Below are 20,522 nucleotides of genomic sequence, written 5' to 3' on the forward strand. Positions count from 1 at the left end.
GCCCGGGAACGCCTCGGGATCCCCCCGGAAGAGCCGGATGAAGCGGCTGGGGAGAGGGAAGTCCGGGCGTCCCTGCGAAAGCTACCGCCCCCGCGACCCGACCTCGGATAAGCGCTAGAAAATGGATGGCTGGATCAAGGTGGTAAACAACGTGTAGGATTTTAATGGAATAAAAGCATCCATCCGTCCATTTTCTGTACCGCTTTTCCTCCCGCGGGTCGCGGGCATGCCGGCGCCCATCCCGGCTGACTTCGGGCGAGAGGCGGGGTACGCCCCGAACCGGTCGCCAGCCAATCGCAGGGCACAGAAACAAACCACCCATTTGCACTCGCATTCACCGCTACGGGCAAGTCAGCCTACCGTGCATGTTTTGGGGATGTGGGAGGAAACCCGCAGAAAAGCCACGCAGGAGAACGACGTTGCAAGACTCGCATCAAAATCGAACGCTTTCTTTATTAACTCGGATAGGTTCGAATCTTTTCCCCGTAATCCTGCTGTAACCAATGAGCGCTAAAGCGTTTTCTTTTTTCATACGATAGCCATCAAAATCGACAAGGACGGCGCTCCGTCAGCTTCACAAGCCTTCATTTTCTCATGCCGACACGCTTTGTTTCTTAACCTCGGCCCGAAGTCACCCACGTTTGCGCGGAGGGCGTGCTCCCTCCCGTGCGCCTCATTTAAAACAAGCAACAATGTGTGTTGGATTTGTTCCGAGATGATGGAAATGTATACAAAATGGCACTCCAAAGGCGTGAGGAGCAATGCCTCCGTTTTGCCATGACAACAGCCCACGCAGTTAAAAGTCCCGGTTTATTTGTTCACCCGCGCCTCCAACCCACTCGTGTTGCTGGCCCGCTCGTCCATGCCTGCAAAACGCAATGCTTCCTTTTTGTGAAACTACGGCAAAGGTCCAAGTTTGGGACGACTTCAAGCCGTTGGAGGAAGGTCGACGCGTTGACGTCATCGGTCGGGGCTTTCCTCCGTGACGTCACGCGCGCGCGCGAGAGAGAGAGACAGAGACAGAGACCGAGCGGCGGCGGCGGCGGCGGCGGCGATCACGCGAAACGACACCGGAGCACCGCGCTCACTCACTCAACGGGACGCACCGGTTTTTCAGGCCGCCGTCAGCTGCCGAGAGGCGGACTCGCGAAGCAGGAGGAGTCGGTGTCGGTCGCGGACGAGAGACGCGAGCTGGTAGGTGAAGTCTCTCTGCTGTTGCTGGGCGGGAGCGAGTGGGAGATTTAAGAGCACCTTCGATATCCCCGAGTCACGCACGGCCGACGCGAACATGCTCAGCGATTCGCGGCTGGGAAGGCGACGCGACACACGTGTCCCCATCGTCGGGATGTCTGATGGACACCGCCGACACGGCGGTGTGGACGCACGCGAGTGAGGGCGACATCGGTCCTCGTGGGGGTCGTCACACGCGCGTCTTTTGCGCGGCCAGACGCAGACAACGTGACTCGAGGCAAAAGGGCGTCCGCGGGGACGTCTTGAGTGGGGCCACGCAACATGTCGCTGTGGCGAGACGGCCCGATCCCAGACAAAAGAGCGCCGTCCTCAGTGTGGACACAAGACGCCATGAGGAAAGCAGCGTGAGCCCGGCGTGTCCTCGCAGCCGCCCGCGGCCCTCGCCTGCTCACTTCCCGGCCCTCTCGTGCCCTCCCCGTGCGCCTTTTTCCAGGGAAGGCGACACAATGCATCATCCGCAGCGCCGCTGGAGTGCGGCAGCCGGCAAACCTCGTCTCGTCCAAAGACGCAACGCGTTCTGCGCCACGCGCACTCTGCGCACCCGAACCCGAATAAGAACGCACACAAAGGCCAAGGCGTTTTTTGGTGTACTGTAAAACTGACAAATGAACACCAAAATGTCCGACCGGAAAATAGAATTTCATCAAACAAAAGTCTGCTAGCTTGATGCTAACGTGCAACGCCAAATGCCGTAGACGGGCTCACGGAAATGAGCGTGGGCGTGAGTTACGCACGTTGTGCAGCTCTGGCTCAGCTGTCGTTCGCTCCCTGACGATTTCCTTTGCCCCGAAACGTCCGAGCGTGACCTCGAGGGTAATTACGCATTTTGCGTGTGTCCGCCGATCGCGCTTCCCTTTCCTCCCTGAAAGGCGGCGCCTTCGGGGTCACCGGGTCCGGCTGCACTTGTTGTACCGTCATCTCGGCGTTTTTATTCCTTTCCGTTATTTCCGGAACGCTCTGAAAATATCACTCGGCTCTCGGCGGCGCCGCCGGGAAGTTAGAAACATTGAAAAGCGGCTTCCCGTTCATCGCTTACCAAAATGCCCTCGCCGCTTCCAGACAAAACTATTAGCCAGACGCCTCGTTACGCTCGCCAGCTGCTTGCCGAACGAGCTTTTTTCCCCCTGAACGTCTTTTTTCAAAGCCAACGTGCCGCTGCCTTCCTGAGGCCTCGCCGACTGGAGGCCGGAGTGAAGCGAAACAGCAAAGTTGGGCTCAATGAGAATCGAGGGCAGTTTCCCCCCCCCCATAAACTTTGACCCTTAACAATGCGTTCGGCTCATTGGCTTTAAATCTGTATGAACTGAAGCTGGTTTGCTAGTTCAAACCAACAACTTCAGACTATGATTATTGTCATCGATACACGCTTTGCATATGAAGCGAAGAGGCTCGAGATATTATCCCTGGGGCACTCCGACCATTTCTTCAAGCTGTGTAAAAACAAGTGTTGAAGGAAGCTGGAATCCTTCAGCATGATGTGTGGACATTTTGTGCTCAAAAACACACAGTCATAGGTGTGTGTGTGTGTGTGTGTGTGTGCGTGCTGGGTTAGCGCCATTAGCTCGCCCCCTCACACACACGCACACGAATGAAATTTCAAGGACTGCTTGCACATTTACTGCAATTCAATGTGGGCACTGCTTTTCTTGTCAGCGTGTGGAATGTTGACGGTGAACAATAGCCATCTACTGCCCCAAAAATAGCTTCGAGAAAAGATAATCATCGATTCATCTATTGATTAATAATCTGCCGATTGATTGTTGATGAATTGTGATGTAACGGAGGCAGAATGGAACTGTGGATTGACTGATAGTTTGTCAAAAGATGTGCGGCGCGACGTTAGTTACAGTCACAAAGACCCAAAAAGATTTTCACATCCTGAAATCAAAAATTCAGGATGAATTGTTCATTTCCCAATATTTGATCAAAGAATTCTCATCAAATTGGATTCAATTCCCACTTGTAATCGATTTTCTCAGTTTGCGTGACCAGGCAAAAAAAAAATTGCAACATCGTCGTTGTGTATTTAAAAAGGTTAATTCTCGTATCTTTCCATCGATTCCCGCGATTCTTATCTGCAGCGAAAATACGAGCAAGGCGAATCGCATGAACGTTTTGAATTTGTGGTTTAAGGGTGCTATCCTTTGCTTTTTTTTTCTTCTTCAAATTTTTTTTTTAATCATGAGTGCACTGAGAAACACCAATTAAAAAAAGAAATCAAGTAAATAAATTCCATCATGAAACTTGTTTAATGGCTAACGCGTGAGCCGCGATGTTTCCTTGTGCACTGAGTCGTAACTCCGAATGTTTCTTGTTCTTCCGGGAACGTCGAAAGTTTTCCGTGTCGTTTTGGGGGAAAAGGGAGGCCGGGAGATTTGCCGGCACAGCAGGTGGGAAATGAGTCCGACGCGAGCACGGGAACGCGGTCCCGCTTACTTTTGGGAGGAAGCGTTCCGAGCTCGTTCTAAAGCTACAAACGTCATGATTCGGATTTAGTTTTTGGGTGTTGCGAGCAATAAAATGCTCCCGATGGAACCGATCAGGAGCTCCGACCTCCTGTCAGCACCGCGTTTACTTTTGCGGTGCGGACGACGCCTGAATTATTCATTCAAGCGAGCAGGCTTCGTCTTCGTCTTCGTCTTCGTCTTCGTCTTCTTCTTCTACTCGCCGGTGCTGGCGGTGACCCACTTCGGGACCCTCGCAGAGGTCCTCTAAAAGCCACGGTGCTTCTCTCCCGATTGCCGGCGCATCCCTTGACGCATCGTTCCGGTCCGCTAAAAGCCGTCACGTCCATCCCGACCATCAAAGAATGTTTTAGCGACAATAAAACCGACCTCGTATATTTTTGTCCTCGAACTGGGAACCAGAGTCACGTCGACGCTGTTGTCCGGCTTTCCCGGCGGAGGTCTGTTGGGTTCAATGATACTTTTTGACATTTTTTATAGAAGTCTGTTAAAGGTTTATAACTAGGGCACGACAGGAATGGATTTTTTCTTTTAGGCCGATGCCGATTCGTATATTTGGCAGAATGAAATCTGATAACCGACTCATCGGCAGATGAGTTCAAAAATCATGGAATGTTTAAAATCATTTGCTTTTGGGTGCCTTTACGTTTACAATAATAACGCTATGAAATCCAGGCACAACGTTTGACTATTTTACGATACTTTGTCCTTTGGTATTTATTTATTTATATATACAGAGAAATGTTTTTTTCCAATGAAATGTTTTTCTTCTTTTCTTTTTTTTCTCGCTTTTGGGGCCAATGTTTGTCTGAACGTCATGATCTTTGTCCTGCGTTGTAATGTGTTGATCGGACGGGCCGGCCTATTATTCCGCACAAGCATTCCCAGCTCCATTCGAAGCGCCGGACACGTTTCTCGATGAGGCGGTTCGTTATCGTGCTGACTGGAAACGCCAAACGATGCGATAGCGTTGAAATCACGTCACGCAGAATGTGAACAAAATGTTCCTGGTTTTGGTTTGGTTAAAGCTTACAAAGTCTGTTCAATAAGCATTTGCGTGCGTGTGCGCGCGGTTGAATCTCGGCCTGTTCAGACCCATCTGCCTCTCTCGCACACGCACACGCACACGCACACACACACAGCTGTCCCACGTTGTATTCGCTTGCGCGATATTACCAAGAGTAGTTGGCTTGTCGCGCTTATCGACTCACTCGTGCACATTTTGCTCCACGTGAACCTTCAGACTTGCAAACCGATCCAATTTCTCGTCATGGGTCAGAAAATGATTATGAATTCATGCCCCATAATCCTTGTTCATCTTTCCGTGCCAGCGACGTATGTTGTCAACCCCTGCGTACTCGCGGTTCGGCGTTCGCGTGTTCGGAGGTTTGTTTTTGGAACCGATCTCGCTTTTTTCGCTGCAAATCTCGGTCGGCTGTCGGCTGTTTTTCATACTCGGGCCAAAGCAATTCAAGATCTACTTTCGTGCCGTCCGGTGGAATCTTGGTGTTTTTGTCAGCTTAAATGTGTTCAAGTGCTTTTTCGTCTGCATTTCCGTGCTTTACGCCTTTTGTGTGCATTTGTTCGTCCGTGTGTGACGTCACGTCAGTGTTATTTAGGCTAATAGTATGTTAGCGATCGTATCGATGAGCCTCCCGCAGGCGGTTTGTTCGTGTCGAAGAATGAAACTGCTGAAACCAGTCGTTTAGGTAACATGGGTTTGTGATCGTGTACATGCTAGGAGCCCGGGATCGGCCGAGCCCGGCTTGGTGATCCTTTGTTGCAATCTTATGGCATCTGTACACAGTTACAAATCCCGTTGAGAAAGTGACGGGGTTGCCACGGTAACCGCTGAAAGCCGTATGGATTTTATTTGAGGTGTGTGTATAAGAGGGGTGGACAAACCTTTGTTTCAATAAAATTGGTTTAATACTATTAGACAGTCATTGTATATTCTTTTATTTGACTATACATCAATTCACAAACATTTTGCATATTCAAAAAACTGTAATTAAATAATGATTCAATTAAAATCCTTTGCACTTAAAAGCTAAATACAATTTTTACCTTGAAACAGTTTTGAGAAAAAACCCATTTAAAACACTTCAACAGTAAATGCTAAGATGGGGTTGGGGCGGTGCCTTGAGGTACGCCTTGAATTTGTTCTTTGGCCTCGCTCGTCAAAACACGCATATCTCAAATCATCTGTCCCCTGCGAAATGAAGGAAAATGAATCGTTTCCAGCCTCCCTAAAAAACAACAAACGATGTTTGTAGTGTGTGTTTTTAATGAGAAAATATAATACTATACTTTCTAAAAACAAACAATGATGGCATAATTAAATCACATTACAACTAATGGAACCCTTTTTGTCCCACTTTCTCCTTCAATTGTGCTGCTCATTCTGGTGTGCATGCCTTGGCCACCTGGGGGCAATGTCAGACAGACGTACGGCTGTAAAGTACAGTGCTGTCGGCCTGCCGGAGGCTGCTTCTCAGTACGGCAGTATTATTAGTCGTTCTACGCAGAAGATAAAGAATATATCCTTGTGAGTCTCGCCGAAAGGCTAACAACGCCGCCACGTCGATGCTAACTGTTAGCCTACGGGGTTTCTCATTGTATGTTATGCGCTTGCTTAAATACCCAGCGTGTAATTCTCTTTCTTTTATGTTTAGTTTGACGAGTAAACTTCAGTTTGCGCCCAAAACGAAAAACGGATTGACGGCTCGCCGCTGGAAAAGCACGTAAGTCGGGTCACTCGTATCTCAAGGCACCGTAGGATATTGGAACTGAGCACGCTCTTTGTCTGACTTCCTCACACAGCGCGCGCGCGACCCGCAGCTAGCGGCCGGGAGGACGTAGGAGCTCCTCCGCGCTCGTTTGCGAAGAAAGAGACACAAAACATCGAGGCGGGGGACGTAAGCCGTTCAAAGTCTCCAGTCGGCTTTTGCTTTCCTGCCGAACGCTGCCGAAAGGAGGGCTCTCGTGTACGCGACTCGAAATTCTCTCGGGTTTGGGAAGAACCCAACCCCCGAAAGAGACCCAAATGATGGAGACGGGAGACGTAAGATGTTCCAAGTCTTGAGTTGTCTTTTGCTTTCTCGCTAAACGTTCCCAGAAGGCGGTCTTGTTTCTTCTTCACATCCAAGCGTGAGCGCTTCGGACTACAAATGGGCTCGGAGAAGGACTCGGAGCCGTCGCGCTCCTCCCTGAGCGGCGCGCCCGACCCGAAGTGCCGGCCGGCCGGAAAGCGCCGACGCCGCGTCTCCTTCCGGAGCCTGTTCCACGGCAAGCGTGGCTCCCGGGCGGCCGAGCGCCCCGAGGGGGTGGCCGCCGCCCCGCCGTCCCGCCTTCCCCGCACGCGGCAGCAGCCTCTACCGTCTACCGCCTTGAGCCCGGCCGCCCCGGCGCCGCCCGCGCCCGAGCACCCCGCCCCCGGCGCCCCCTCGGAGCGGCTCTCCCGCGGCCGGACCTCCCTGGGCGGCGAGGCTCCGCCGCGGGACCGCGAGCTGCTGGAGTGCCCCCTGTGCCTGGTGCGCCTGCCGGCCGAGCGGCTGCCCGAGCTGCTGGGCTGCGGCCACCGCTCCTGCCTGTGCTGCCTGCGCCAGTACCTGCGCATCGAGATCACCGAGAGCCGCGTGCAGCTCAGCTGCCCCGAGTGCGCCGAGCGCCTGGCGCCCCGGCAGGTGGCCGACATCTTGGACGACGCGGCCCTGCTGGACAAGTACGAGGAGTTCCTGCTGCGCCGCTGCCTGGCCGCCGACCCCGACTGCAGGTGGTGCCCGGCGCCCGACTGCGGGTAAGCAATACGATCGGCGCTGCGGTGAACCGGGGCCTGAAACGCTGAGCGGCGCTGACCGGCCGCGAGTTAGCTTCGCGCTCAGCGTTGCCCCGGCCATGAAAGCGTCGCTTGAAAAACATTCCAAACAAACATTTCAAGTTACTAAAACACACTTCAACTTACTTTCGGCTCGTCCCGTCAGCCGGTCACAAAATGCAACGTCGGCGCCCGACGCCGGTTTCGCCAATGGACGTGAAATTGGCGGGACGCGTCCGTCGTCTCAAGAACCCACGCCCGAAACCGAACACGACGTCGGCCGTTTTGGTTCGGAGCGGCCATTTTAGGCGCATTCCAGCGCTCCGACTTGGGAACGAGATATCGCGGAGATATTTGGAGCGCGACGTCAAAGTTTGAAGATAACGGGGTGAATCTAAAAGCCCAAATATTAGGAACAGCTCTCGGTATGCTGCGGTACAATCGTTAAACGGATCGTTTGGAACCTCGTAAACCGAGTTCGCAGTTGACAACTGGAAAGTCCCAATGAGCGCACAGGAAGCGGAGGAAATGACAGCACGCTTTGCGGCTGTGAGATTCACATTGTTCCCGTCCGCCGCCTAATCTGGAATCGAGACCATTTCACACTGCGGCGTTGCGTCAGCGTGTGGCCGCCTCTGATAAGGGCGCAGGTGGCTGAAGCGCTCTCATTTCATACTGAAGTAGAACAAAAAAAGAGAGACTGAATGTGGTGGGGAGAAAGCTAATCAGTTCACATTTATTCCTTCATTTGGAATTGATTTTCTATGAATATATAGCATTAAATAATCGGTGAAGTGATTCATTGTTAACAATGAATGAAAATAGTCGTCCAATCAAATTGTTTTAGTTATAATGAAATTAATAAGAAGGAATCAAATTCAACTCAAGTTGATTTATACGCGCGCCCCTGAATCACAAAAGAGAACAGGCCAAAATCCAGATGCGGGGTGAGACAGGGGGGACGCGTTCAAAATTAGAAAAGGAAAATGGATTCTTAGATCATTGTAAAATGAAATGATTTGACATACAATACAAATATTAGTTTAATAGTTTAGTCAATCATGGGCTAATTAGGAACAATGAAATTGAGTATGTTTCTGATATTAAAATAAACTGCTTTACATATTGAACTGAATTTTTAACCATGTCTACAAATGATCTGTTGCTTTTAAAAATCCGATGTGGCCTTTGAGCGCAAACGTTTGCGCAGCCCTGCAGCAAAGCCAGGAAAGGTCAAACCGAAGCTCGCGCGTCGGCAGCAACGCGGCGAGGCCGCCCGCCGACCTCGATACCGCGAGGGACGACGCCGGCTCCGACTCGGCCGCCCTCCAAAGCGTCCGCGCCGTCGACTGATTCCGAGGCGACGCAACGCGGACCGGGTGGCACCTTTCCCCGTCGCGGGAGCCCTCGGAGGCGGGAGTCCCTTGTCCGCTTTTTTCAAACCATAACTTTCCCGAGTCAGCTGACTCGGATACTTCCTGGCGTCCTAGAAGGATACGGGCGAAACTGTCGGAAAGCTAACCCTAACCCTCAAAATGTGGGCGGAAAAGTCAAATTCTTCCCAGTACGACTCTACGATCGAAGGTCATTTGCGACCGTAAGCGTCCGCAGATCACGACGGTGATGCGCGGACGCTTACCCAACTGAACGGGCCAAATCGATGTTAAATTCGCCGCCGACCGTAACGATCCGCGGGAAGCCGAAACAACCCAAATCCCGACTCGGTCGCTTGGAGGCCTATGAACAAAATGCCGCCTGTCACTTTGTAATGCACATTACCGCCACCTACAGGAGCGGAGTGCGTCGCTATCAGCTGCCACGTCCTGATTTCAGACTGACGTGTTTCGTTGTTAGCATTGGGGGAAGTCTGCGCTCTGCGATCTACCAAAGACCAAAGGCTGTCGTATCTTTATATCACAATTTCCATTTCCTGTGATGTTTACTTTATGTGGTGGGGAAAGGGGAAAGGTCGCAGTCGTACTGGCACCCAAAAGGTAATCAGAGCATCTGGAACATTTCGGATCTCGCCGGACGTTCCGGCCTGTAAATCCGCCGTATGTCTGCTCGTGGATCGGCCTATTCGGTAAGAGCGTCGGGCCCTCTGCCGCTGCTGACAGTTGCCATGACGATCGGGGATGCGAAATAGAGGCAGCGTTGCCAGGGGCGACGGGACTTCATTGAACACACCGGCGCGCGCCACCGTTTTTGCACTCGACGTGCGTGTGCGCTGCGTCGTGGTGCGAAACGCTTCCTCCTGTCGGCGTGTTTCCAAACGCAACGCTGACAACGTGTCGCCTTTTGGAAACCTGCTCGTCCCTGTTTCCTTTTTGTATCCGCCTGCTTCCTTGTAGCCGGGTGTTACCTTCAGGCGCATTCCTCACAGAGCAACCAAATGTCCTTCTTCGAATGTCTGTCTATCATCCATCTGCGTATTGTAGCCTGGTGTTGCTTTCAGTGACAATCTGAAATCACAAAAGTCTTCACAGATCAACCAAATGTCCTCCAATCTTTTTGATTTATATTGTAGCCAAGTGTTGCCTTTAGAGACCGTCTGAAATCACAGGATTCCTGACCTCGATCTAAAAAAACTTTCAGGCTACTAGAAAGCAAAAAGCAAAAACAAGAAATGTCAGCAAAAGCCCACTAGAACAACCGAACTTGATTAATCAGAGGGGTTTTAAACGGCGGCCCGTTTTACGTGCGTTAGCTCGTGATCGGTTCATTCTGAGCATAGCCACGTCCCCAGTTATAAGAGGGTGTGCATACTTGTGCAATCTCAGTTGTCTATTTTTATTTCAAATGAGTTGCACAGGTGAAAGATCCCCTTCACGGTGGAACAAGTTTTTCCATCATGTAGCTTGGCCACACACCTGGCATTTGAACAGGGGCGTGTAGACCTTTTCTATCAACCGCCGGCGGTCATCTTTTTTCCGTGTCCAGGTTCGCCGTCATCGCTTCGGGCTGCGCCAGCTGCCCCCGGCTGGCGTGCCGGCGCGAGGGCTGCGGCGCCGAGTTCTGCTACCACTGCAAGCAGGCGTGGCACCCCAACCAGACGTGCGACTCGGCCCGCCAGCAGCGGGCGCAATCGCTGCACGCGCACGGCACCCGCTCGCCAAGCTACGCGCAGGAGCAGGGACCCGGTAAGGACGCACGCGCGATTTGCGCTATTTTCACCAGCGGTTGGCAAACTGACCGCTGTGAAATTGTTATCGTATCATTTTTCTTCTCTTTTTTGATTTTTTGATTTTTAGATAGCATACCGCCATAATCGTTAGCTTAATAGCATAATTGTCAAAGTCATTTTTGAACGTTTTCGTAAAAGCAGAAAAACAAATTCATCAACCGGGGAGAGTGCACCTGCCTGGATTCGACCTCGGCGGACCCGCGTGACCGATTTGTATAAGCACAGTTGTTTTTTTTCATTTTAATTGATTTTATTTTTTGGGGATTGATCGTGTGACGGTAAGTATAAAAAAAAAAAAAAAAAAAAAAAAAAAATATGTCATTGATTTGAATGAAATGTGTCGATGCGAGGTCACAAATTTAATCTGGATGGAAATTGCCTGTTTAATGATTGCTTTTTATACTTGGGGACATTTCTGGCCACTCAAGGACACCGCACAATGCGCGAAACATGGACGGAAGCACAAATAACGCTAAAAGCACAAACGTGTCAATTCAAATAATTCAGAAACATGAGCGATTCAACATGTTCCATTCAGGAAAAAAGTCAAATCTCTCGATGCGTTCAGACGCCGATATTGTTCCGATATGTGGAATTTTGCGTCGGCCGTCGCAGCCGATTGAGCGATTTGTGTGTCGTGTGCTTAGCGGACGACATCAAGCCGTGCCCGCGCTGCGGCGCCTACATCATCAAGATGAACGACGGCAGCTGCAATCACATGACGTGCGCCGTGTGCGGCTGCGAGTTCTGCTGGCTGTGCATGAAGGAGATCTCGGACCTGCACTACCTCAGGTGGCCGTTTTCCTGATCCCAAAACAGATCGCAAAAATCTTTGTTTTGCTTTTTCAGAGTCTGGAGCGGATTTGCGGCATTTGCGTTGCTTTCGTTTTGCGAAACACGTCCGTCCGCAGTCCCGAAACGTCAGATCGCTCACGGCGCTTGTGCCTCCGCAGCCCGTCCGGCTGCACCTTCTGGGGCAAGAAGCCGTGGAGCAGGAAGAAGAAGATTCTGTGGCAGCTGGGCACGCTCATCGGCGCCCCCGTGGGCATCACGCTCATCGCCGGCGTGGCCGTGCCCGCCATGCTCATCGGCATCCCCGTTTACGTCGGGCGCAAGGTGGGACCTCACGGCGAGCTCGATAATAAAGACAAATGTCGGACGAGGAAGAGCGTCTCCAAAAGCGAGGCCTCATTTGACCCCAAAAATGAATTGAAGATTTTCAATCCTCCTTTCGCAATTGACGAATCTGCTTCGATTGGGTTTCATTGTCGTTTGTGTGTCTGTCGAAGAAGTAGAAATTCGATCTCCTCCCCAAATCTTCACGTCTTGACTTTTTTTGCGTGCCGCAGATCCACGCGCACTACGACCTGAAGAAGGCGTCTCGCCGGCGCAGGAACTTGGCCGTCGCGGGCGGCGTGGCCTTGTCCGTCCTGACCGCGCCCGTCATCGCCGCCGTCAGCGTGGGTGAGACGCCGGCGGCATCCCGTCGGCGCATTCCGATGAGAACGGACAAATTCGAGTGATGACTTACAGTTAGTCGGAATCCACCGCGGCATATTTATTTGTGAAGTCGAGGTCACTTGTATTGAACATTGAGTTTACCAGAGTCGTGACTTCAGTACAACTTTGCCGTTCGACTCTTCTGTACGTGCGCAGTTGGTGTTGAAACATCACGAACACTTAGCCCTACTAACTACTGTATTTTACGATCAGTAACGAGGGTGGCGCTCGGAGGGCCAAGTGTTTTTTGTTTTGGGTCGCACTCGCCGTTCGAGACTCATCGCGCGCGGGCGTCTTGTCGTTGCGGGGCAGGCATCGGCGTGCCCATCATGTTGGCGTACGTGTACGGCGTGGTGCCCGTCTCGCTGTGCCGAGGCGGCGGCTGCGGCGTCAGCCGAGGGAAAGGCCGCGGGGTGCGCATCGACTTCGACGAGGACGACGGACCCATCACAGGTGAGGAGAAAGCATTTATCCTTGTATCCTTGATACCTGGAGGTCAGTGTACTCGCACGCTCTTTGTCCTCACTCGTAGGACAACTTTGGCGGTTACGAATGAGGCAAGAGCGCGCACTCGTAGACAACGAGGACCACTTGTGACATTATACAATTGTACTAGTTGACATATAGTGCTTCTCTCGTCGCACTAGTAGCTCACAGATGTCAACTAGTGGACAGATTTGCCTTACCTGACCAAGCCTTAACCCTTTTAAGAGGTTCAATCTTAATTGTTTTGTGTGGATTTTCTTTTTGAATTTTAGTTTTGTTGAAAATATTTTGCCATTCAATTTAATAGAATAACAATCAATTAGAAAAATGACAAACAAGACAGCATACATATTTTAAGGCTATTAAGCCGTTCATTTTGTTTTACAACTTTGTGACATTTGAAAAGGACATGTAACCTTTTTATTTTGTCCATTTGTTTTTGATGGCAATGACGATTATGTTGATGATGACGATGACGACGATGCTAATGGCTAATTGCGCGTGACCCAGTGGCGGACGCGTGGCGAGCGCTCAAATCGCCGAGCCTGGGCGAGAGCGGCCCGGACGGCGGCCTGAGCGCCACCTCCCCCGGCGAGGGCCTCTCGTTGGCGCCGGGGACCGTCGGGGACGCGCCCCGCTTCGACACCCCGGAGGCCCGCGCGGGCAAATACGGCAGGTGAGGACGACGGCGCTCGGACGGCTGCCGACGAGTCGGGACGAGTGACGCGAAAGGTGTTTGTGCGCCGCTCCAGGCCGGAGGTCCGGGCGGGGGAGCCGGCCGAGGAGACGGGCGGCTCGGGGGCGGGCAGCGATTGCGCCGGCGGGATGGCGGGCACCATCGTCTCGTCCTACACGCTGCCTGACAGGTTGGGCGGCTTTCGTGTCCTCAAATTTGACAGCAATACAAATATCACTCAGCTTTGACAACTTTTCCTAAAGTGACCCGAAATACACCAAAATACGTCATTACTGTTTTTACTCTCAAATATTTGGACTGTATAATGGAGGATTCTGCTGGTCATCCCGTTCATGTGAGGTGCAGGAATTATTTCTGTCCGCTTGGGGTCACCCTCCTCACGTTCTACTGTGGTATCTTTGACATTTAGCAGGTATGGCTTTCAAAGGGGCGGCACGGTGGGCGGCCGGTTAGAGCGTCAGCCTCACAGTTCTGAGGACCCGGGTTCAATCCCCGGGCCCCGACTGTGTGGAGTTGGCACGTTCTCCCCGTGCCTGCGTGGGTTTTCTCCAGGCACGCTGGTTTCCCACATCCCCAAAACATGCATAAATTGGAGACTCTAAATTGCCCGTAGGCGTGACTGTGAGTGCGAACGGTTGTCTGTTTGTATGTGCCCTGCGATGGGCTGGCGACCGGTTCAGGGCGTACCCCGCCTCCTGCCCGACGACAGCCGGGATGGGCTCCGGCACGCCCGCGACCCGAGTGAGGAGAAGCGGCTCAGAAAATGGATGGATGGATGGATGGATGGCCTTAAAAGGCAGGGCGGGCATCAGCGAATGAGAACGGCGAGCACGGTAGCCGCTCTGCGTCTTACCACACGCAGGAAGTCAGCCGTTCGGGTTCGGCTCACGAGTCTTAGGTTGCCGAGCCCCGATGTCGCCGCTCACTTTGTCGTCTTCTTCTTCTTCTGCGGGGGACGTCCGCCGTCAGGGAGCGCACCAACCTGGAAGTCCGAGTGGACATCGAGACCGAACCCAGCCATCTCTGTCTGACCAGCGAGGAGGACCTGGCGCCGGGCGCGGGGGAGCCCCTGGACCGCGGCGCCCCGGGCCCGCCGCCGGGCGACGTCGCGCCGGCCCGGCCGGAGAGCATCCGCGGCGACCCGGAGACGTCCGACACGCAGTCGGACGACGTCGGCGAGCTGACGTCCGACGACTGCGACTCTCCCCGGCCCGAGGGGCCGCCGCCCGCGCGGGCCGCCTCGTGCCGCGCCCCGAGCGCCCCCGCCGAAGGCCTCGGCGCCCGTGCCGCCGACGTCGCCCCGTACGTGTGAGACGCCGGCGCCCGCGGAATGTCCTTTCGGCGTTTAGGCCGCATCCTTCGTATCCGGCGCAAGCTCCACATACTAGTATACTCTTTCTCCTCACTTGTGACACAACACGTAATTGATGCCAACCCAAAAGATTTGTAATTGCCTATAGATGCCACAAGATGGCGGCAGAGTACTACTTGTGTCTCAATGAAACGCCTCACTTCAGCGTATATCCACTTCCAATACTGTCACTGCACAAAAACGGTGAGTAACGGAAGTGCCAAAATTCAGAATAGGCAAATTTGCAAATGCCAGCGCGCAGATGCGCAACAACAAACCGCAACAACTTTATTGGTAAGACGAGGTCATTGTACAAGTGCATTGAATCGTCTGATAAGCGAAGCCGGCGTGTTCTAGTATGTGGACCACATGAAGGATAGCAGATAAATGCTCAAACGGCTTCCGAGAGGCAGCGGCTCTCGGGAACGCGCGACACACATTCGCGCTTCCCCTCACGCTTTTCTTTTTGTCTTCCTTTTTTTTTTTGTTTTTCTTTTTGTTCCTTTGCTGCTTTTTGCCTCCCTGGCATCCGGCTGACAATCGTCTCATTGTCGGAGTTCTACCTCTGAGATTTCTACGAGCGTGTTTACTCCCGCGTGCCGAAAGCCTTGGCTCCGATGTAGAGAACGGTTTTCCACGCGGCGCTTCTCAGCTGAGCAACGCGTGCGCGAAACAACAATTGTGGCTTCCATGTCCTCGTCGCGCTGTATTTCATTTGAGATTTTGTTGTTTGCTGAGGGCGCGAGCGCGTCTTCAGCAGCAGACGGCCACTGTAAGGAGTGAAACAGTCAAATACGCAAAAACAACACAAACGTTTGGAGGCACAAGCGGACGACGCAGTGGCGCCTTCAGAGAAACGCATCAACAAACGCCGTGTAAGTAGACAATAGACAAAGAGGGCAGCGACACGAACAGTAGCTTTCTCTGTTTTTCTTTTTTTCCCCTTTACTTCAACGGGGAAGAGGATTTGAGATGTGGCGGTTTTGCGCGACGAGCCCACTCGCAGAATGAATTCGACTCGTATCTCGAGGCGCCACTGCGTTACTTTCGATTGGCGGCAAGAATTAAAAACAAATATTTCCGTTTTGAGGGAGGTTTGCCCACGCGACGAGTTGTCGCTGTGCGTTTGTGTGCCTGCGGTTGGTCGGCCTCCTTGTTTGTTTTGAATGCGCACTTCTGCACTTTACCCAAACCTAGCTTTCATGGTTTTGGGCTACTCGTCATCGTCGCGATCATCGTCGTCATTATGTATTTGCAATTTAAGGAGACGTATTACGCATTTTTCCTCCCACACAATTAAAAACAATTCCCATTTCTGTCAACGTAGCCCAAGGGAACAAAACATCGAGCACAATTCACACGCATTTCTTGTCTTGCTGAAATTAGCCCCGTGCCGTACTGCTCGCCGTGCCCTAGAAACTGTCGTTACCATGACAACCAGGGGGCGAAGCGAGCCGATTGATCGGAAGCCGAGCCCAAAGTGTGGAGAAAAAAAGACAGTCGAAGCATTTTCACTCTTGGACGCAGCACTTCATTCACTATACTGTGTGTATGTGGCGCACGGGCGTCTCGGCGAACTCAGCGCGGGGGTGCAAATGATGTGAATTAGCTGAATTGTGATGGCATAATTCCCTGATACATCTTCAGAAACCGGCAGATTTAAGACACTTTTTGTTTGTTTTTTTTTCAATCCAATCAAAGACACGGAAAAGGTCACTTTTGTGTAATATGTCTCCTTGAAGTTGCCGACAACCAAACTCAACTAATCTCACACCGGGATGCCTTTCGTGTCGGATGTGACTTAGGTGTTAACCTCCAAAACCTTTTTGTTTTGAAATCCTTTGAATTGTGATTTTGGAGGCAAACACCGGCGGTCGTCTTCATCATTCTCACAGGCCCGAATTGTTTCTCAGCTTTGTGCTCGCCTATGACGAGAACAAACCAAAAGAAAACGCTTTCTCGAGCGTTGGTGGAATGTTCTCCGTGTCCGAGGAGCTCCTTTAGGCCTTCTGCTGCTTATTTGTTTTGCTGCACCGTTCGCTGCTTTTCTGCCTGCGTGTGTGTGACAAACCGCTCGAATGTACCGCGGGCCCGAGCGTCGACTGGACCGATTTGGATGAAGAGAATATAGATTTAGCAATATTTGAGTGTACCGAAAGTGCTCGTGTACTTCCTGTCGCTCTCAAAGTCTCGCCCTGGCATGAGGACGCACATGCAGGACTGTGAATGACTTTTTTTTTTTTTTTTTTTTTGTGGCGAAGAAATAAACACAATCTGATGTTTACCAAAGCAGTGTGTCATTATTTGCTGTGATACAGAACATTCTCCACTTTCTCTTAGCGCTTCACGTTTTCCTCATTACAGCCATATTCCAATAATGGAATTAAGTCACCCCCCCCCCCCCCCTCACCCCCTCAAAATTCTATACACAACATCCCTTAATGACAAATGTATTAAATATAAAAACTAAGAAACAGCAGAGGTGGAATATCCTATATGGCTCACTTGAAATTAAATGGTACTAAAAATAACGCGGGAGTGGTTAGCACATCTGCCTCGCATTTCTGAGGTACTGTGTTCGAATCCTGTCTCTGAACTCCCTGTGAGGTGTTTACAGTATACAAATGGCGAAAAAATGATACAACAAAAGTAAGTCTAGATGACGTCCCACTAATTGCTTGTAAACTCTTTCTACTTGTTTTGACTGACATTCTTGTCCACAAGGTGGCGGTAGTGCAATATGACGTCTCGGGGATTCTTTGCGACACCTTCGCTCACTTTACGGCAATGCCTTTCGACAGTCGTAAAGCAACGCGCGCACATCCGGAGGAAGGTTAAATTGACGCCAGCAAAACACGGTAATTTGGTCTTCATTCGGTTTTATTTCAATATTTGCCAATGAAGTCCGAATTTTTGAATGTAAGGAGACTCGAATGTGAGCATTTCTTCTAGCTGTCGTCGTCCGAAGACGAATCGACTCGCTGTTCGCGCGCGGCTTGTCATTGACGGCGAACTAGCGTGCTAACAGACTCGCTAGCCGACATTATAAGACGTTTTGGGAAATAGCTTTCATAGTTTCTTCATGCTTTGCTGGTTGGTAATAGATGATATGATGACGTGCGGACCTCGCTTGAGCTTTTGAATCCATAACGATGAACTAAATAAATCAAAGTTGCTTGGTGGATTAGCAATATTACTCGGGGTGGATTATTTAGCAACGTTTTCATCGCGTGTCGGTAAAAATGACATGAAAATGGAGTTTGTCGTATGAATTCAAGCAATGTCTTTGTAAAAGAAAAACAACTCAAAACAAGGGAGCGTTACCGTCATGTTCTTGAATTGTTGTTATATGTGAACTAAACCATTGACACGCCTTTAAATGCAGCAACAACGAAGTTTAGCAAAAGGCTGGACGATATGCTCTTAAAACAATACCACAGGGATTTGGCTTTATTTTCTCTTGGGACCCAACTAATGTTTTGGTTTTTCTTTTTGGGAAATGTCCTTTTTTTGTACTTGCCTCTTTGCTTGTTTTAGGTCGGCCAGCGCGATGCCTTTCGTGGACCTCCAGTCGCGTCTGGGCGTGGACGTGGACCGCTGGCTGCTGCTGCAGAGCGGCCCGCAGCCCAGGCGGCGGGCGGCGCGCTGCCACGCCTTCGAGAAGGACTGGATCGACTGCGCCCACGGCATCGGGCAGACGCGCGCCAAGCGAGAGTGCCGCCTGGAGTTTGAGGACTTCTACGAGTGCATGCACAGGCAGAAAATGGTACGCAGACACGCGAGCGAGCGCAGAGGACGCAGCGAGGGAGGACATTTTTTTGCACAAGCCTCACGTTAGGCTGTTCCGTGCGATCTTGCATCATCAAACAAAAGCAGCTACACGCCTTTTGATGTCACCGATAGGACGACGCGGGGTCGCAAGGAAGGAAGGAAGGATGAAACAAGGATGTATGGAAGGGCGGGAAGGTGGCAAGGCAGCGAGGTTGAATGGAGGGACGACAGGAAGGAGACAAGATGGTATGAAAGGAAGGGAGGGAGGAAGGTAGAACGCGAAGGGTGCAAGGTGGGCGGGAAGAACAGATGGGTGACAGCAAGGAAGGAAAATGGGGAAGGAAGAAAGGAAACAAGGATGGAGGGGGGAGAAACTTGTTTTGATTGTCATTTGCTTGTTCTGCAAGTAAAGGGCAAAGGGGAACGAAACCCGCCAACTGAATATTGTTTTTGTGCAAGTTGACATTGTATGTGCCAGCATTAGTCAAAACACGCGACTGCGAATAGTATTGCGACGGTAGAATAAGAATGAGACTGAATGGCCGTACCAGCGCCACGTCGCCGCCAATTTGCGTGGCGCTTTTGCCGTGTTTGCGGAAAGTCGGACAGCGCCCGCTTTGCCCAAATGGATCGGCGGCCAGCGCGTCGGGCCGTCGCAGCGGAGTGAATGCGCTCCGTTATTTTCGCCGAGTGGCTAACCGCGAAACTGCGCAATTAATTAGCCTTTTTATAAGCATATAAAGTTTGCGATTGAAGATGATTTTGGGATGGTTTTGTGTTGACGGTGGTGGCAACAGTAGAGCACGTCTCAGGAAATTCCGTACGAGCGCGACCGCCCGCGCTGAAGATTTGTGCCGACGCTCGTCACATTCGCACGACGTCAACTTTGGCGAGGAGATGCGATGGTTAAAATGTCATTTTGAGAAGAAAACTGGCATCGGCGCAAAAAGACATGCACATTTAAAATATAACAGAGCGTTTTGACATCTTGGGTTTCGTTTCCTTTTAAAATTGGAAATTAGATTTTCGTGAGGGAAAAAAAAGATTTGATTTTGATGCCAGATTTCCTTTGGGACCGCGAGGGGCGTCATTTTGTTCATGACTATATCGTCGTCTTGTCTTCTTGTGCTTTCAGCACCAGCGTTTGCACGCCATCAGCCAGCAGCGCAACAAGATGATGAAGGAGGGCACATACACGCCGCCCGTCTGCCACACGGGCCAGGGCGAACGCTCCGAGCCGTGAACGCCGCTCGCCCCGTCGCCCGCTCCCTCATTTGTCGTCGTGTACGCTAAAAATCTTCCTCTGTCGGTTAATAAAAAGAAAAAAGCCATTGCTTAGACACTTCATTTTCTCTTCTTGAATTTTGCTACATTTATGTCAGCAATAAACATTGTAAAAAAAAAAAAAAAAAAAAAAAAAAAAGTCACTTGCTACTTTAAAGGGGATTTGTCAGAAATCTACTTCGAGACACCACAAGATGGCGCCACAAACTCACAAATAGGCACCTTTTATATATATATATATATATATATATATTTTACAAAGTTTCATATTTTGACACGTGGACACATTTCATGCTCTTAAAAATAAATACGTTTATAAGACGACACATTAAAAGACGACACATTAGTTTCATGGGAAACTTGGCAGCTGATAATTGTTTTCCTCATTAGAACTACTAAAAATGATGTCAAGTACAGACCAGAATTGAGTTTGCTTTTTTCATTATTAGTTGGTTGTACGTCGAGTAGAGCCTCATTTTACATTTACAGCTGCTAGAAAGTGAAAAAACGTGAAGAGTGGCTCTTTCGAGCATATGAAATTGTTAAAGGGGTATGAAAGAATTATAACATGAAAAGTTCCATTTTTTGATTCCAATTCCAAAAAGGGAAACTCTTTGTCCGGATACAATTAAAAAGAAAATACTTTTCAGAAGGCCACTTACCTCATTTCTAGAAAGACATTTGAATTCTTGAGATGTTGAATAGTTTGGTTTTGT

The 20,522-nt window shown here is 50.8% G+C and overlaps 2 protein-coding genes across 9 annotated transcripts; both read left to right on the forward strand.

Moving 5' to 3' along the window:
* Window positions 1–1,016: 1,016 nt before the first annotated feature.
* rnf19b (ring finger protein 19B) lies at window positions 1,017–16,983 on the forward strand. Of its 8 annotated transcripts, XM_061664577.1 has the most exons (13): window positions 1,017–1,194; window positions 6,159–6,264; window positions 6,392–6,460; window positions 6,540–6,780; window positions 6,866–7,515; window positions 10,474–10,673; window positions 11,365–11,509; window positions 11,671–11,833; window positions 12,067–12,181; window positions 12,530–12,670; window positions 13,214–13,379; window positions 13,456–13,569; window positions 14,370–16,983. In XM_061664577.1, exons 4-13 carry the CDS (start codon window positions 6,763–6,765, stop codon window positions 14,710–14,712), a joined length of 2,055 nt encoding a protein of 684 aa, XP_061520561.1. In that variant the 5' UTR covers window positions 1,017–1,194; window positions 6,159–6,264; window positions 6,392–6,460; window positions 6,540–6,762; the 3' UTR covers window positions 14,713–16,983. The 8 variants fall into 8 exon arrangements, with proteins under 8 accessions (XP_061520561.1, XP_061520560.1, XP_061520565.1 ...); XM_061664576.1 differs by lacking the exon at window positions 6,159–6,264; XM_061664581.1 differs by lacking the exon at window positions 6,159–6,264 and having other exon boundaries at window positions 6,540–6,703; window positions 6,835–7,515.
* A 554-nt stretch (window positions 16,984–17,537) lies between these two features.
* On the forward strand, window positions 17,538–19,862 carry ndufs5 (NADH:ubiquinone oxidoreductase subunit S5). The gene is made up of 3 exons (XM_061664586.1): window positions 17,538–17,609; window positions 18,289–18,517; window positions 19,658–19,862. Exons 2-3 carry the CDS (start codon window positions 18,302–18,304, stop codon window positions 19,763–19,765), a joined length of 324 nt encoding a protein of 107 aa, XP_061520570.1. The 5' UTR covers window positions 17,538–17,609; window positions 18,289–18,301; the 3' UTR covers window positions 19,766–19,862.
* Window positions 19,863–20,522: the final 660 nt, after the last annotated feature.

Source organism: Phycodurus eques, chromosome 20 (genome assembly GCF_024500275.1).
Source record: "Phycodurus eques isolate BA_2022a chromosome 20, UOR_Pequ_1.1, whole genome shotgun sequence".
NCBI lineage: Eukaryota > Metazoa > Chordata > Actinopteri > Syngnathiformes > Syngnathidae > Phycodurus > Phycodurus eques.